The 16,897-nt window shown below is 40.1% G+C and overlaps 1 protein-coding gene across 4 annotated transcripts in view; it reads left to right on the top strand.

Annotated features, from left to right (window-relative positions):
* REPTOR (repressed by TOR) overlaps positions 1–16,897 on the top strand; it is a 152,583-nt gene that overhangs the window by 123,638 nt on the left and 12,048 nt on the right. For all 4 annotated transcript variants that reach the window (XM_067136832.2, XM_067136831.2, XM_067136834.2 and 1 more), the window contains one exon: positions 2,691–2,813. In XM_067136832.2, coding sequence (XP_066992933.2) covers positions 2,691–2,813 — 123 coding nt within the window. The remainder of the gene's footprint in view (positions 1–2,690; positions 2,814–16,897) is intronic.

Below are 16,897 nucleotides of genomic sequence, written 5' to 3' on the forward strand. Positions count from 1 at the left end.
TTTAATATTCATAAATATTTAATGTGATAATAAGATTGAACAAATGTGGATGCAAATTGGGGTTGTGTTAAGTGCAAGTAGTGGTTTAGTTGGAAACGATGACATGTTGCAGATTGTCCAACTCGGGTAAATGTATTTTGCGGTAATAAGATGGGACGAATAGTGAATTAAAATTGAGGTTGTGTTGTGTTTGCAGTGATCACAGCACAAGATATAAAGTAAAGACAATAATTGTAGGTGGAATTATTTATCATCTAACCCATGCAGAAATGTTTTGTATGATTATAAGATTGAGCGAACAGCAAATAAAAATTGAGGTTGTGTGTAGTTAAACCCCCCTAGGCGGCAAGTGTAGTAAATATCAGCTTTGCCATGGTTGTTGACTTTGTGAAATAAACTTGAAATTTAGTTTTAAAAGCCTGAGAAGCGTTATACTTGTAACAGTTAATTATATCGTGAACACCAAAACAAAGACTGACTTATCATCTTAATAATGATGTATTACTAAATATTAACAAGAAACAAACTTGCAGTGATAAGAGACTTAAGTAGCGCAGCAAAAATACAATCATACAACAATACACCAAGCCTATTCTGAAAATCGAATTAGTTATTCCATGGTTGACACGCCTCACATTAACAGTTTTTGAAGTGAAAATTGGAGCTAAACTGAATTTGTAATGCTCTAACTTATTTCCCATGTTTTTCTTGTCTACTTTCTCTTCCAGGTTACCTGAGATCAGGTATCGTCAATTTGGGTTGCATTTGTGTCGCTGTAGTACGTGATTAGATGTGAATCATGCTTCTTGAACCAAGTGTCGCTCAAAAGGCATCTTTGGTGAAAGTTGTTTGGACTGTCTGGAACATAGGCAGTGAAGAAGTGGCTTTTCCTTCCATCTGCATTTGGCCAGTTTTGTCAGATGATCATTATACTGTTGAACTTCACAGACACTGCCATCAAATTTTGCAGATACACTACAGTCCCGTTAATCCGAAAGTCTGGTTAATCTGAACTGAAATATTCATTTTCTTTTAAAAAATTATCCTTTTTGAAATGAAAGAACATATTATAGAATGAGGATTTAGTTGCATTTTATTAGTCATATTTTACTAGAATAAATATAAACATAATTACACATCATAAACCATCAATCAATGGTCATTTATCTTTACAAAGTCTGTTAGTTTCTTTTTTCCGTAGTGATTGGAACCTACTCGGAAGATGCAGTGTTAAACCAGCGTCTCATAAACATCACATGAGTAGGCATAGCAGCGGAGTATTGCTCGACATAGCGTACGGCAATTTCTAAGGTGGCCACAGCATCTGAATGTGACACTAGTTGTTCATTGTGGTCTTCTTCATCGTCACGCTGTTCCTCATCAACTCCAGATTCCTTCTCTACCATAGCTACAATTTCTTGGTCTGTTTGTAATTGATGACAGTCAGCTTCCATCCACTGACTAATGTAATGTTCATTGGCTCAGTCCGGTGATATTTGAAGGTGCTCAAATACGTCAGCCTCGTGTAAGTAGATTTACTGGCATGTAAGAAACTCCTGTGGTAGAAAATCCCGGCACCTAGGCGCCTCTGGAAACCGTAAAAGTATTTAGCAGGATGTAAAAACGATAACATTATTATTAGAAAATATTCTCCGGTTAATCCGAAAATTTTGTAATCCGAACAGACTCCGGTCCCAATTAGTTCGGATTAACGAGACTCTACTGTACAAGGCCAACACCTTAGTGGTTTCACGGGTACAATTGTACGGTACATTAGTAAGTTGTATGACTTATTTCCACTCCATCATGTTTCCTGCACTGCATGTACTTAGATGCATCAGTTTTCGAGAGGTTTTACTAGCTCATTGTACCGTAAAGACAGTGCACCAACATCGAGTGTTGTGAGACGGGAAATGAGGGCTAGCCCGTATAGTCATCACCGCCTGTGCAACGTAACCCTTGCACACTTCTCACATTGACTGGGCCTTACCAGCTCTCATCACCTACAGAGGACACTAGCCTCCATTAGACAACATTCCATGAATGTTGAAATGTTTTTACAGTTGGCCTTTTGCTACTGCTACTGCCAGCAAAATTTAAGCCACTCTTAACACTTTGAACAGACACCTTTTGTAGCTGCTCCAGTGAAGCACAGACACTAATGGAATTTCAGAAGCATATTCTATACTGAGGGTCCATTACCCTCCCACAAGGCTTCATCTGCCCTAAACCGTTGACCCTTGTAGGGAGTAAGGTTATTTCTGCTGCCCAACACTGCGTTGAGTCATCGTCATATGGCCTCAGCTACTGTGTGCAAGCGTTTTGATTTGACACCATTTAAGATGACTACACTCCAGTTTCATTTTCATTTTATTCTTCAGCTGGATTTCTCTTGGGCATTCTGTGGCATAGATTTTAATTAATTTTGTTGGGTGAACTTTTACATGCCACATCGTACAACATGGAGTGCCGCCCTTCTGTCCAACTACTCTGCCAGTTTTGAACATGCAATCGTGGGATCCAATGGCTGACATTCTATATACGTACATGGTTCATTCATTACACTTCCCTTAATTTTGTTATAGCTTTGTGAGACTACATTTTTGCTCTTGGCTTTGAGTAGTGTTTGGTCTACCTGTTATATGATGTGCAAGGTCTCGTATGTAATTTTTTAAATTTCTTAATTCCAGAACGGCTTAATGTTGGCATCGCGCAAATTAAACAAGTACTTGCAGCTAAATGTACTACAGAGGATCCAGAAAAGCAAGAAGAATTGAATAAGCATATTGAGAAAATCATCAAGTCAGCAACAAGTGAGTTCTTGAAAACATTTCCTGTATATCTAATGCCTGTTGCTCACGGTCAAATTTTCTGTCAAATTTATTGTACAATAATATAATTTTATAAAATTTCTGTTGCTCACGGTCAAATTCAAGTTTTACAAAACCTTTGATAAAATTTTTCATAAAATAGGACATGTTCTATTCTGTAAAATTAATTTTACGAAACGAACCAATCAGCGAAGCTGACATCACGATGATGCTGGCGCTACGTCGTGAGAAGATTGTGAAGCTCGATAGTAAACAAAACACTTCTTTGTAAAATGGCAGGACCCGCGTGGACTAAGGAAGCTATTAGTGTTTTACTGGACAAATACCAGAAATATACATATTTGTACGAGGTTAAAACGCCACTTTACCTCAATAGAAATGCAAGAAGAGAGGCAGAAAACACAATCGCCGAATTCCTATATGAATTTTGGTCTTCTAACCTCAACTAATTTTCGACCAAGGACAGCAATCCTCTACCTTTTTCTCTTTTGATCCAATCCCGAGTCCAGCATTTCCTGGCATTTCTTTTCTTCCTTTTTACCACCGTACAACATATAATTGCAGCTAAAGCAGCAAGTTTTGCTTTGTTTGTTCAAGCCATACTCTCAAACACACTGTAAGTTGAATGGCTGATTCTTGGTTTATAAATTTATCGATAGATGGCAGTGCATATACATCTTAGTTCAGAAGTGAGTTCATAGATGGTCATCCCGATGTTTCCACGGATTTTATAAAATAATTTTACCGTGAGCAACACAACTTGTTTTCACCAAATTTTTATAAAATTAATTGTATAACAAATTTTACGGAACATTTTACCGTGAGCAATAGGCATAAGAGACATAGTTCATTTATTTAAAACTACAACTGCATTGTAGTGTATGTCCTGAAACATTGTGTGAATCTCATGATATAGGCCTATTCAAGATTAAATGATGTAAGTTACCAGATATTTTTGGGGATGTAAGTAACATTATAGGATATGTACTTTAGAACTCAAGCTTTCCTGGAATGAGTCTGATAAAGAATTCTTTTTGACATGTCCTAGGATCTAGTAGTAGTAGTAGTAGTAGTAGTAGTAGTAGTAGTAGTAAACTCACAGCTACTGTTTTTTAAACAGTGATAATTTTGTTGACTACATTTCATATTGAACTTTCTAGGCTATGTGAACAAATAATGGAAGCCTATCTTAACATAAGATTTATGTCCATGTAGTGGAGTATGAAGTTCATTTTAGATAAGCCCTACCTGTTGTAGGGCATAAGTTTTGGAAGTGTTCAGACTCATTTTTCTTTCCTCTGTTAGCACACTAAAAAGATTATGCTTTCTATTTTTATTCATTTTGCAATGATTCAGGGTTATTCTTAATTAGTTCCCTGAATTTATCAATGATGTGCATTCTAACGAAGTTGAGCTGTCGGAAGTGAAAGAGCGTATTTTCTCAGCGCTCTGTAGCTGTTGACCATGGATTGTGCGTAGAGATGTACCGCGCGAGGTTATGATCGTGGTATTGGGCCTCCCTTTTCTGTGGCAGGGTGGTCATTTCAGACCTAGTAACTTGTGATTCTTGGCAGTTGTTGTAGGGGGCCTCAGTTAATGGTGGTGGTGGTGTTGTGTTGAACTCAGGACCTGCTGTGGAGTGTGATGTTCAGGTACCTAAAGTAACGACGGCATTATGAATCTCAAATGGATTGAAGAGTTCATACATAAATTTAACTTTGGAAAAGATGTCTTTGAGGGTTTGCCTAATTATAGCCAAAGATTTTTCATCAGCTTCAAACTCCGGGAGAGCATTCATGAACACTCCATGATCTATGGAATTATATGCCTTCTTGAAATCTACAAATGTTAAGTTTGTCCTCTTCTGGTTTCTCATTGATCTTATATTGATTAATGATTTTAGAATATACTAGCTGTAGTACCCATCGTTGACAGGACAGTCATATGCTGGTGCATCTATATATATAAAATTGGATGTTGGTATGTTTGAAGCTAATGGACTCAAAAACTACTCTACCGAAATCGCTGAAATTTTCACAGTTTGTTCTTATTACATCTGAGAGGGATTATGAAGTGGTTTGAACGAAATCTGATTGGTAGTTCGGCTGCCTACCCAACAGTATGTGAAGATTATGATGTGTTCCTTAAAACTTATTTCTGCTTTTATCGTGAACAATGACTGTAGGGCCAAGAAACCCCTAGCACCCCTAAAGGAAGGGGGTGAAACTTAAAAATCCGAAAATGACGATATTTGTGACGAATTCATAGTCTTTGGGGTCGCTGAGATGAACTGTGATGCTCTGAATGCCGTTTAAGTCAAAGTTCATTCCCAATCGGTATGGTAAACATATTATGACTTACTGTTTGGGAACGAAAACTGTAGGGCAAGACACACATACGGGCGGGATCGTACAACTGAAGATGTTACAGACGTTAAAATTGGTATTTGGAATCTTCTTTATAAAAAATAAACACATTTTTTATTTTTGGAAAATCCACAAACTATGTTATCGGTATTAAATGTTCATAAAATTATTGAATTGGGCAGGAAAAACAATATGACTACGACAGGCATATCAAGATGAGTTATCTGACCTATTTTTAAGGAATGCTGTGGAGCAGCGCACGGGTCCACTAGTCAAATATAAAACTGAATTTAAAATTACCGGCTCCGGTAGCGAACGGAAATGGGTGGGGCTTTGAGAGAATGTCCAGTGTAGGGGTCTTGATGCGTCACACACCACAGAGTGACCGCTCGCTTCAGTACACCATGAGCGAGCAAGAGGTACACACATCCATTGCGCAGCACATCATCATCAAGTTTCTGGCAAAAGAAGGCACCAGAGCTTCGGAAGTTTTGAGAAAGCTCCGTGCACAGTTTGGGGACGCAACTCTTTCAAAGACCCAGGTATATGAATGGCACAAACAATTTTTGGCAGGATGGGAAAAAGGGGAAAACGATCCCCACCAAAGATGATCGCGAACAAGCATCACTACAGGCAATATTTATGCTGTTCGTGACCGTATTGAAGAAGACCGGCGCAAAAACATTTCTAAAATTGCTTCACTCTTAGGAATAAGCTTTGGAAGTGCTCAAGCCAGCATTAGTGATTAACGCAGCCTTTGGAAATTGTCTGCCTTGTAAGTTCCTCGTCTCCTCACCCAGGAACAAAAAAATTCCACCAGGGTGTTTGTTCGAGTCATCAGAATTGCTACAAGGAGGAAGGATATGATTTTTTGCGTCGCATTGTGACTTCTGATGAAACTTGGGTTCATCATTACACCTCGGAGTCAAAACAAGCAAGCATGGAGTGGCAGGAATGAAGTGCAGCTGGCCCACTCAAGGCCAAAACACACCCTTCTGCTGGAAAGGTGCTTGCAAACTGTTTTTTGGGACTATGCAGGCATTTTGCTTGTGGATTTCTTGCATAAATGAGGGAAAGGGAGTGCAGCCTATTACTGCCATCTTTTGGTCGGCAGAAATCATCTCCATTGCAGTATGTGAAGAAATAGTGAATATACTAGAAGAAGTGAATGTAACATTTGTGACTGCCATTTTCAAAGACATCAGTACTCAGACAAATACTACAGGTAATTTGGTTGTTGAGCAAATAATGGATAATCCTGATGCCATATTGCTTTATACAGGGTTTGTAGAAGACGAACATTTTAATTTGGTTGCCATTGATGCTTTCACGGCCCGTACTTATAGACATGATACTGTAAAGGCTTTTGGGCTTATGCCGTGTCAAGAAAATAAGGTGAAATTCTTTATGTTTCGCAGAGAACTGTGCACTGCATCATCAGAAAAAAATCTCGACTGTCCACGAGAAAGGCTTCTTAAACAATGACTTTTTGAAATTTGGACGTTATAATAGAAGTGGAAATGGTACGTTCTTCCGTCACTGGATGGCTCTTCGGTCGTGCCACAGCGCTAGCGTTCGAAGCGGAAGCTGACCGAACCATCAGAATCAGTCTAAGAGGGTCACATAACATGTATACGTAACATATGACATTGACACAAGCCTGGAATGAAACATCTGGCGATGAGGAACTTACGAATTTGGAAAACACCGAGACGAAATAACAATAGTGAAGGGACAGGGAAGAGAACTACCTACGTAAATACTTAATGCCTGGCAACCAGGTATTACTTAATTGATAGCCACTGTCCCTGTTGAAATTGTTAGGATTTCTATGTATTTCCACAGCTTCCCTTATAATCCTGGACCTGTTGTGTCTAGTGTGGGTAAGAGCTCGAGCATCTTAGAACATGACATCATGACCCTACGATAGAGCGTGCTCAGCTATTGCCGATTTGTCTGGCTGGTTGAGACGAACATTACGTTCATGTTCTTTGATACGGGTACCAATGGACTGGCATGTTTGGCAGATTTATACCTTACCGCAAGTACAGGGAATTTCGTATACCCCAGGATGTAAAAGTTCTCTGCCAAACGTAAAGAATTTCCCCTTATTTTCTTGACACAGCATAAGCCCCAAAGTTTATACAGTATAATTTTAATTTGGTGTTTGCTGTTCTGGGAGAAAACAGATACATATTTACAGATATTCCCTCTTGAACCCAGATTGGGTTTCTTCTTGACAGTTATGAAGTTAAGGACCAACAAATCAGACCAGGAATTAGGCTTTAACATGGAATCCATAAAATTAATTAATAATTAATGTTTGGATTAATTTCATGTACTGCCAGTTTAAAGAATTGAAACATTTGGACTGATCAAGAAACTGTCCTTGAAAACAGCCCCCTTGCTTTTAGACAGAAATGCCCCTCAACTAGAGTTATAACTGATGCAAGTGGGATTATAATAGCAAATCCCAAGAACCCTACAGCACAGCAAGCTAGGTAAATTTTCTACTTACAAAAATGCAAACGCAACAAAGGTAGTAATCGGTAGAAATCCATCTGGTTTCGTATGTTTCATATCTAATGCAAATGGTGGGGCAATATCAGAGAGGCAGTTATTTATCAGATTAGGAATGTTGTGGGTTGGTTTTTTTTAACGTTGCACCGACACAGATAGGTCTTATGGCGACGGGCAGGATAGGCGTAGTAATGTGAAGGAAGTGGCCGTGGCCGTAATCAAGGTACAGCCCCAGCATTTGCCTGCTGTGAAAATGGAAAACCATCTTCAGGGCTGCCAACAGTGGGATTCGAACCCACTATCTCCCGGATGCGAGCTTACGTTGGATATCTTGGAAGGAGATTCAGTTATGGCGGATAGGGGGTTCAACATTCAGAATCTGTTATGCACTAAAGGTGTAGCATTGTACATCCCACCTTTTGTGAAAGGCAAAAGGCAGTTTACTCCATCAGAAAACATTGAAACAAGGAGGATAGCCTCTAAAAGAAGGTACATAGAATGGGCTCTAGGACTTGCTAAAACATACAAAATACTGTAGTCCAAATTGCATGCCAGTAAAATTTGTCCTTCAGGGAGGATAATATTTGTATGTTTTGTTATCCTCCTTCAGGGAGGATAATATATTTTGTATGTTTTGTTATGCAATTTCAGGAAACCATTATGTCAGGTTAGGATGATTGGAACAAAATATTAATGGTAAAACTGGTCTAATTTTGCCACCACTTCATGAATGAAAATGTCATCTCTCTCTATGTCCAACACTAGCATGTCAACAGCAGTGTACACAACAAAACTACAACAATGTCTGCCTGTAACAAACAGCTGGCCTTGCACTTGGAAGTAATGGTTGTGATTTTTCTTGAGTATCACTGTACCACTGCTCTCTCCCAAGTATGGAAAACATTTGATTGAAATTGCTTCATTTTCATTACTTGGCAACACTTTTAAGTTCTATCCTGTCCAATTAATCCATCACAAGATGCTGCCAGATAACGTCCGGTAGGTTGATTAATGAGGCCACAGTTTTGGACTATGCGGCCTGTTAGCTCAGAATATCTGTCCCTTGCTGAGTCTTCCATTTGAAGTTCCCATTTCATATCACTGGAGCAAAACAAACTTCTCTTGAATAAGGCTTTTGCTAGGGCTTTTGGAGTTTTTGAGTGACAGATTTAAAAAAAAATTACTTGCTGTCAAACAGTATTTCCTCCCTTAGAACCATAGACTTTGCTGGGATTGTTGTCTGGTATTCTCCTCAATTTTTTTCCTACCGAGCTCGATAGCTGCAGTCGCTTTATTGCGGCCAGTATCCAGTATTCGGAAGATAGTAGGTTCGAACCCCACTGTCGGCAGCCCTGAAAATGGTTTTCCGTGGTTTCCCATTTTCACTCCTGGCAAATGCTGGGGCTGTACCTTAATTAAGGCCACGGCCGATTCCTTCCCACTCCTAGCCCTATCCTGTCCCATCGTCGCCATAAGATCTATCTGTGTCCGTGCGACGTAAAGCAACTAGGAAAAAAAAATGTTTTTCCTTTCCTCATTGTTGACGCTTACAAGATATTTAGCTAGAGTCGCACATGCATCCACACCATAATGGTGGTCATGAATGACATCAAAGCAGCTGGCCCTTTTTTTTTTATTTTATATAAGAGCAAAAGAAATAGCAAGCTTATTTTGGGAATTTTTTACAATACCTTTGACATATTGCTGATATCCACTCTGATTATCTCCTGACAATGGCCTAACATCATGGCAGAATTCCTGGAAAACTTGTTCCAAGGGCAAACATTCCACTTTCATAGGGCTAACTGACCTCACCCGTTTGGTAGGGGGATTGTGAAAAGTTTGTAAATTTTGGGTGCATGTTTCTGAACACTGAATAATATCAGTCTTGGAAAAGTGCACTAATGCATAGCTTACAGCAGCAATATGCTTACAACATGCCTTGGGACCTGCTCCAGCAACACATTCACATTCCCCTCCTATAATGTCACCAGGTACCCCTAAAATAAGCTTCACATTGTAGGTCTTATGTTTAATGTACTCGGATTTCACAGCACTGCATATTAGAATTTCACCCACTTGAAATAAATATTCTATAAAGAAAACAAACTTTTTACTGAAAAGTCTGTATCCAGCATCACACAATGATTTGTAGTTGGAAACAGGTGCTCAATCAATTTCCGATTTTCTAAATGCGAAATAATACATCAAATACATTTGTGATAGTGATCTTTACTTTATGGCTGATGGTCAAATCTTCAAAGGAACCGGCACTGGGAAACTCAAGAAATTCACGTGCCTTTGGTGGTGGACAAGGCTGTATCTGCAGTTTCATGTAAGCTATCAACCTTTTTTTTTTAAATGTTATTTGTTCGGGGTGACGACCTAGAAAGATCTTTTGCCCCTATTTGCGCCATATGTGAGGAACCTGCATGTATTTTGTAAATGGCAAACGTGTAAAGTGTTGAATGTGAGGAAAGGAACGTTACGGACGACACAAACACCCATCCCCAGGTAAGGGATACTAATCGGTTGCAATTTAAAAAACCCAACCCGTCCGAGAATCGAACCCGGGGCTGCCGGGTCACAGGCGGACGCGTTGCCCCCTACACCGCGGGGTCAGACGCCATCAACCTAAAAAACTACATGTATTGAAGTCTATAAGCAAGTGCGTATTTAACTCTCATGATTTAAGTCTTGTAGAGGTATATTTATGTATTTATCAATGTACAATACTCATGTAATTGTAATCTCTAGAAGACTCCTATTCATTATTTGGATAATAAAGCATGTTAGAATTTTGTAATTAGTGCTGTACTAATTCTTCCTTCCTCCCGCTAGTTTTAGTGCCTCTGGCCCATAGCTCATTTTGCAGCTGTTTAACGCTCAAACGCTGAAAATCATCCATAATATACTAGGGGATATACCTATACAGGTAATTAATATAATCATAATCATTTTCATCATCATCACCATCGTTGACCAACTCCAGTTTCCCAGGTGTGGTATACGAGCTCCTTCCATTTTGTTCGGTCCATGAACCATTCTTCTTCAATAAGTCTGTCCATTTTTCTCTAGGTCTGCCCAGTGGTCTCTTTCCCCTTATTTCTCTTTCATACTCCTTTCTTGCAGACCTATTGGCACTCATTCTTTTCACATAACCAAACCACTTCAGTCTTGCCTTTTGGATCTTTTGGAGTAAGGCGTCTTCTAGTCCTGCGTTTTCTCTGACTTTTTCATTCCTGACTTTATCCCTCCTGGACTTCTGGATCATTGTGTGTAGGAACTTCATTTCTGCTGCTTGGAGTTTCGAGTTGTCCTTGTTAATGTAGTGGTTTCCAGTCTGTATGCGAGGATAGAGGTGTAGTATGATTTATACAGTGTCATCTTGGTTTTGAGTAGAGATGGGAGTTACATATCGTATTATGATACTGTATCCTGTTCCATAGCAGTAACCTGTTCCAGAAATACTATGTTCCATCCAGACCCTAATACAAAAGTAACTGTCTCAGCAAAACCAAGGGAGCTCCTGATTGGTTAACGGATGTTAGACTGCAAGCAAGCATGGCAGCTTTCCTTAAGCATGCACTCCTGCGCAGGCGTGAGCGATACATTTGTAACCGCTTAGAGGCAGTACTGATACTCCTACACTATTACGTGTCAGCCGGTTACAGAATTACAGATATTCTTTAGTTGTCTCGAGCGTTGTATTAGGTTTACAAGTGGTAATACATACAGTTGTGCAGTTTCTCGAAACAGTTCCGCGTGTTCTTTCCAGTTAATATTTCGTGTTTTACGCTGTGCTGTGTGAGATGAGTAAACGACAGAAAACGAGTCCTCTATGGTCTTATTTCACTGTCACAGACGATGTAAATAAATCTGCCTGATGTGATTTATGTGGGAAAAAATTTAGTTGGAGGGGAACGGTTTCTAACTTGAAGAAACGTATTGAAAGAAGGCACCCAACAATAAATATTTCCGTGTTAAACTCTCAAAACTCTACCAGTGCATGTGTGTCTGGTAATGTTCATAGTACTCAAGTATCAGGTCTTGGACAGCCATTGCAAGTGCCACCTCATGTACTTGTCCCTCCTCCTGCATCTTCATCATCCCCTGCAGCCCGTGGGGCAGTGAAGCAACAGTTGCTGTCATCATTTTTACCAGTGCAAAGAAAAATGAGTGATGTACAGAAAAAGAAGTTGGTCAAGCTACTATTACAGTTATTTACCGTGGATTTTCAGCCTTTTCTATAGTGGAAGATGAAGGTTTTGCAGCGTTTCGTACTGGATTAAACCCTGCCTACGTTTTGCCTGATAGGAAGACTATTTCATCATCACTTGTTCCAGCAGCATATGAACAGTGTATGACAGTTATTCGTCGACATTTAATGTCGGTATTACAGACTATCCGCTTCATGTCCGTATCGATAAAGTAATCCAATCAATAAATGAAAAAAATGTTCCACCTAATTGATACTTTCTCTTTTTTATTTAGCCTTGGGCTATTTATAAAAGCATTAATAATCACAGAACATGTTTCGATTGCTTAGCAATCATCATCAGCTGTTTTACATGTAGCTTAGGTAAAAATAGCATAAAATCGATATCATGATTTACAATAAAACATTAAAAACAGGAATTAGTAGATGTTGTATACGTGGAAGAGGGGGGGAGGGGGGGGAGTGCATTGAGGGTGGTTGTTAGTTGGACAATAAATTCAACAGGAGTATTTTACCAAAAATCTACAAGTCTTCAGCAGCAAGTGATTTTATTGAAAAGCTCTCAAGACTTATAGTGAACCTAAGACATTTTAACCCATAAGTGTTTTAATAAGTTTATTGTCCAACTAACAACCACCCTCAATGCACTCTCCCCCTCCCCCCCCCCTCTCTTCCACCTATACAACATCTACTAACATCTGTTTTTAATGTTTTATTGTAAATCATGATATCGATTTTATGCTATTTTTACCCAAGCTACATGTAAAACAGCTGATGATGATTGCTAAGCAATCGAAACATGTTCTGTGATTATTAATGTTTTTATAAATAGCCCAAGCCTAAAAAAAAAGAAAGTATCGATTAGGTGGAACCTTTTTTCATTTTATGATTGAATTTAATGTCGGCTTCCAGCGTCTGTTTAACTACAGACTCCTGGACGTCTAGGAATTCAGAGAGCTACCTAGCTGTCACTGCACACTTCATAAATGAAGATTTCAAACTAAGAGTCAGTTTTGCTGGAATGTTCAGTTTTGCCTCATAGCCACACAAATGTTAATTTAACTGCTGAAATTAGATGTATATCAGACAAATTTCATTTGTCCGAAAAAATTGTAGCCGTTGTAACGGAAAACGCATCTAATATGAAAAATGCTGTTGTAAATGAATTTCAGTGGAAGCACTTTCCCTGTTATGTGCACACTTTAAATTTAATCGTCCAGGATGCATTGAAACAAATACAATAATTGCTGGAGAAAGTAAAACATGTAGTGGCATATTTTAAGAGAAGCACGATGGGCATGGAGAAACTACTGACAGCACAAAAGAACAACATGGGTTCTTTTCATCTCAAGAAACTTATTCTGGAAGTCCCCACGAGGTGGAATTCCACCTACCATATGTTACAAAGGTTTAGTAAACTGGAGGACGCAGTGAAAACTTCAATAGCTCTCATAAATAGAGGTATCCCGGTCCTTTCGCAAGAGGAATGGACAATTTGTAAGGAACTTCGTACTGTTCTAAAGCCATTTGAAGAGGTTACACTCATGATGAGTGGCCATAAGTATGTAACAGGCAGCCAAATGCTTATTTTGACAAATGGCCTCACAAATGTTTGCCGAAAACTGTTAATTGAGCCCTTCAGTGAAACAGTAATCGGCGTTGTAAACAAATTATATGAGGGACTCGCTACAAGATTCAAAAATCTAGAGTACAATGAAGCGATTGCCTTACATACGTTTCTGGATCCAAGGTTCAAGTTACTGGCATTCACAGACAAGACTGCAGGAGAACTAGCAAAGAAGCGTGCAATCGATCTGCTATCAAAATTAAACAAACAAGAGCAGTTTATAGCTAACGCAGATGATGGTAAACAAGTTCTGGAAAGAGATGACAACAGGAGTGAATTCTCTATTTGGACTGATTTTGATAAGGTGACATCTTCAAGGAAACCCTCAGGTAGGTTGATATGATGGTGATAAATAATAATAATAATGAACACCTATGAGACATATTATTATAATCGTTCTTTTCTTTATTACAGTAGGTACACCATTGTCAGCTGCTGCCATTGAAATTAACTGCTACTTGGATGACGATTTGCTGTACCGAAGTCGGGACCCTCTGCAGTGGTGGAAGGAGAACTGTTACCTTTATCCAACTTTATCAAACTTGGTCCGGCTGAACTTCAACATTCTTGCTACCTCTGTGCCCTGTGAAAGATTATTCTCTAAAGCAGGACAAGTGATAAACGATTATAATACCAATATAATGGTCCGTTATTGGACATTATAAATTTTCCAGCTAACTCATTCTTGGTTGCCTGCGTTTCGCCCTCGTGTGCTAAGTTGGGCTCGTCAGTTGGGACTTAGCACACCTCCCAAGACGCAAGGCTAGTGCATACCATGGAGGTTTTTTTTTTTTTTTTTTTTTTTTTTTCCGGGGGCCCCCCCGAAGTCCGCTCCCCCCGCGTGACCATCGACTCAATCTACATGGCCTCCGACATGCTATTATTTCTAAGAAGAAGAAAGAGATAGCAGGGAGGAGTGGGAAGTAATACAAGGAGTATCTGCCGGTTTCTGGTTAGACTCGCTACCACGGCAAGAGTTTGTGTTAGGTAAGGTGGTGTTGATGTATGGTATTGAAGGGTCAGGGAAGAACCACATAGGCAGAAAGAAGAAAGAGCCTACATGTAAAACCTGATGTCTTTTGATAGCACATGCAAGGATGTGGGCTGGATGAAGACCAGAGGTTGTGTTAGTTAGGCATAGGTGTCATGCAATCATAACCATTTCCTTGCCATTTTCTGTTATTATGGGAATCAGTCCTTCTTGTCACTGCCGGGTCAGGTCAGGTCTGCTAGCGTCTGGGCTTTGGGCCACAGGTTCGTCCCATTGTCCAGCAGTCCCTGGTGCCAAGTCTCCTTTTGGAGAGGGGGAATTAGAGCCAAGCCTTGCATGCAAGGGGCTATCTTCTTCCGCCTGTCGATGTCCCTCTATGCAGTGTTGTTGGAACACACTTGTCACTGTAGATCTAAAACTAAGGTTATTAATAACATATGTATATACAGGTTCTCATTGGAGTGCCGGCTGTTTGCCTGCTCTCATGTCCAGCGTTCAACCTAAATAGGAGTGAAATAACTCATTAAACAGATAGATATTAGTGCTGTTTGTAGGGCGCGGGCTGGTGTCCCGCTCCCTTGTCTCTGTCGGGGGGCGGGGGTGGATTGATACGTCCTTGGCCATCTGGCTACGTTGCCGTCGTCTTCTTAAGTTGTACTTCTTATCAATCTTCCTCGCCTGATCCCTGGGTCTAGGACAGCTGAAACATATTTACATAGGTGTCTGCAGTGTGTGGGTTTATGTGGTATATAGGTGTCAGCTTTGGGGGGGAGGGGGTTGGCTATCGGCCCCTCGCCCACCCAACCCTGTGGCTGAACAGAATGTGCTTCGGTGTGGCATACTTGGTGTAAAGATCGACGTCGTAGCGCCCGATTCCGCTTATTAACGGGTTGATCTTATTACTCCATGACTTTCTGTACATATTTAGTGTCTGTTTACGTATTTGGTGCCTTATTGAGCTGACTTTCGCAATACTGCGTAGTTGGCGTATTGGCGTGTCGTAAGGGAGTCTGGTCGCTGCTCGTATGCATTTATTTTGTATTAATTCCAGCTTAACCAGGTTCGTCATTGCAGTGAACCCCCACGGTGGGGCTGCGTACATGATTATTGGTCTGATTAGGGCCTTATACATTTTTATGCTGTGTTAATACTGGACTTTTTGTTCAGTATAGGATATAGCTGGCTAAGTCGTTTTGTGTGCTTTTCTTTGGATATCATTGATGTGGTGTAGCATGGTGAGCTTTCTGTCTAGGACTACTCCTAGGTATTTGACTTTGTCATGCCACACTATATCTTCGTTGAAAAGCTTTAGCGGTTTTATGTTGACTGGTCTGTGTGTGCGTGTCTGTTCTTCTTAGTGAACAGCACGGCTTGGCACTTGTCAACTTGACCTTGATGCGCCATTTCATTAGCCATGGCTCGAGAGTGCTTAGTGCTACTTGTAGCCTCTTTCGAGCGTATGCTAGCTGTGGATGTTGAACTGCGATAGCGGTGTCATCAGCGTAGAGGTGTGTGGTGGTGAGTTCTGTAGTAGGCATGTCGTTTGTATACAGGACGAAGAGGATTGGACCGATAAGGGACCCTTGGGCTACACCCGCTCTAATCCTACGTGTACTTACTGTGTGTTGTGTATGTCTGTTTTGAACTCTCGGCCCTCCAGATAAGATTTTATAAGTCTTATATAGCCTGGGTGGAATTCGTGGTCTATTAGTTTCAATAGTAGGCCTTCGTGCCAGACTTTGTCAAATGCTTTCTGGATATCAAGGAAAACCATACCTGTGTCTCTTCGTTTATTGAGACCTATGGTGGCTTGTTCTACGAATCGAGTGAGCAGTTGTGGGGCAGAATGTCCATTCCTAAAGCCAAACTGCTTGTTGTGAATTATACCTTTTTCCTTGATATGCCCTATTAACCTTTTCAGTAGTATTTTCTCGAATACTTTACTGAGGGCGTCCAGAAGGCTGATGGGCCTGTAGTTGTTGGGGTCTGACTTGTCTTTGCCTGGTTTTCCAAATACGAGGATCCTAGCTCTTTTCCATTGTTCAGGGTAATATTGGGAGTCTGAACATTGCATTGAAGATGCTGGTAAGTAGTGTTAGGGCTTTGTGAGTTAATTTCTTAATTATAATATTCTGGATCTCGTCTCATCTTGGAGTTAAGATGACGTATGATCCACTTAATTTCGTGTATATTTGTCCTCTTAACCTCTGGCTTAGGTGTGTTTTCAAGGAATTCTGCTACCTTTGCCTCAGTTTGCCTGATGAAGGCTGGGTCAGATGGTATTTCGTTTGGAGTGAAAGCCGCCTCTATCGAGTCTGCTATGATTTCGGCTTTATCACGGTT

Source organism: Anabrus simplex, chromosome 1 (genome assembly GCF_040414725.1).
Source record: "Anabrus simplex isolate iqAnaSimp1 chromosome 1, ASM4041472v1, whole genome shotgun sequence".
NCBI lineage: Eukaryota > Metazoa > Arthropoda > Insecta > Orthoptera > Tettigoniidae > Anabrus > Anabrus simplex.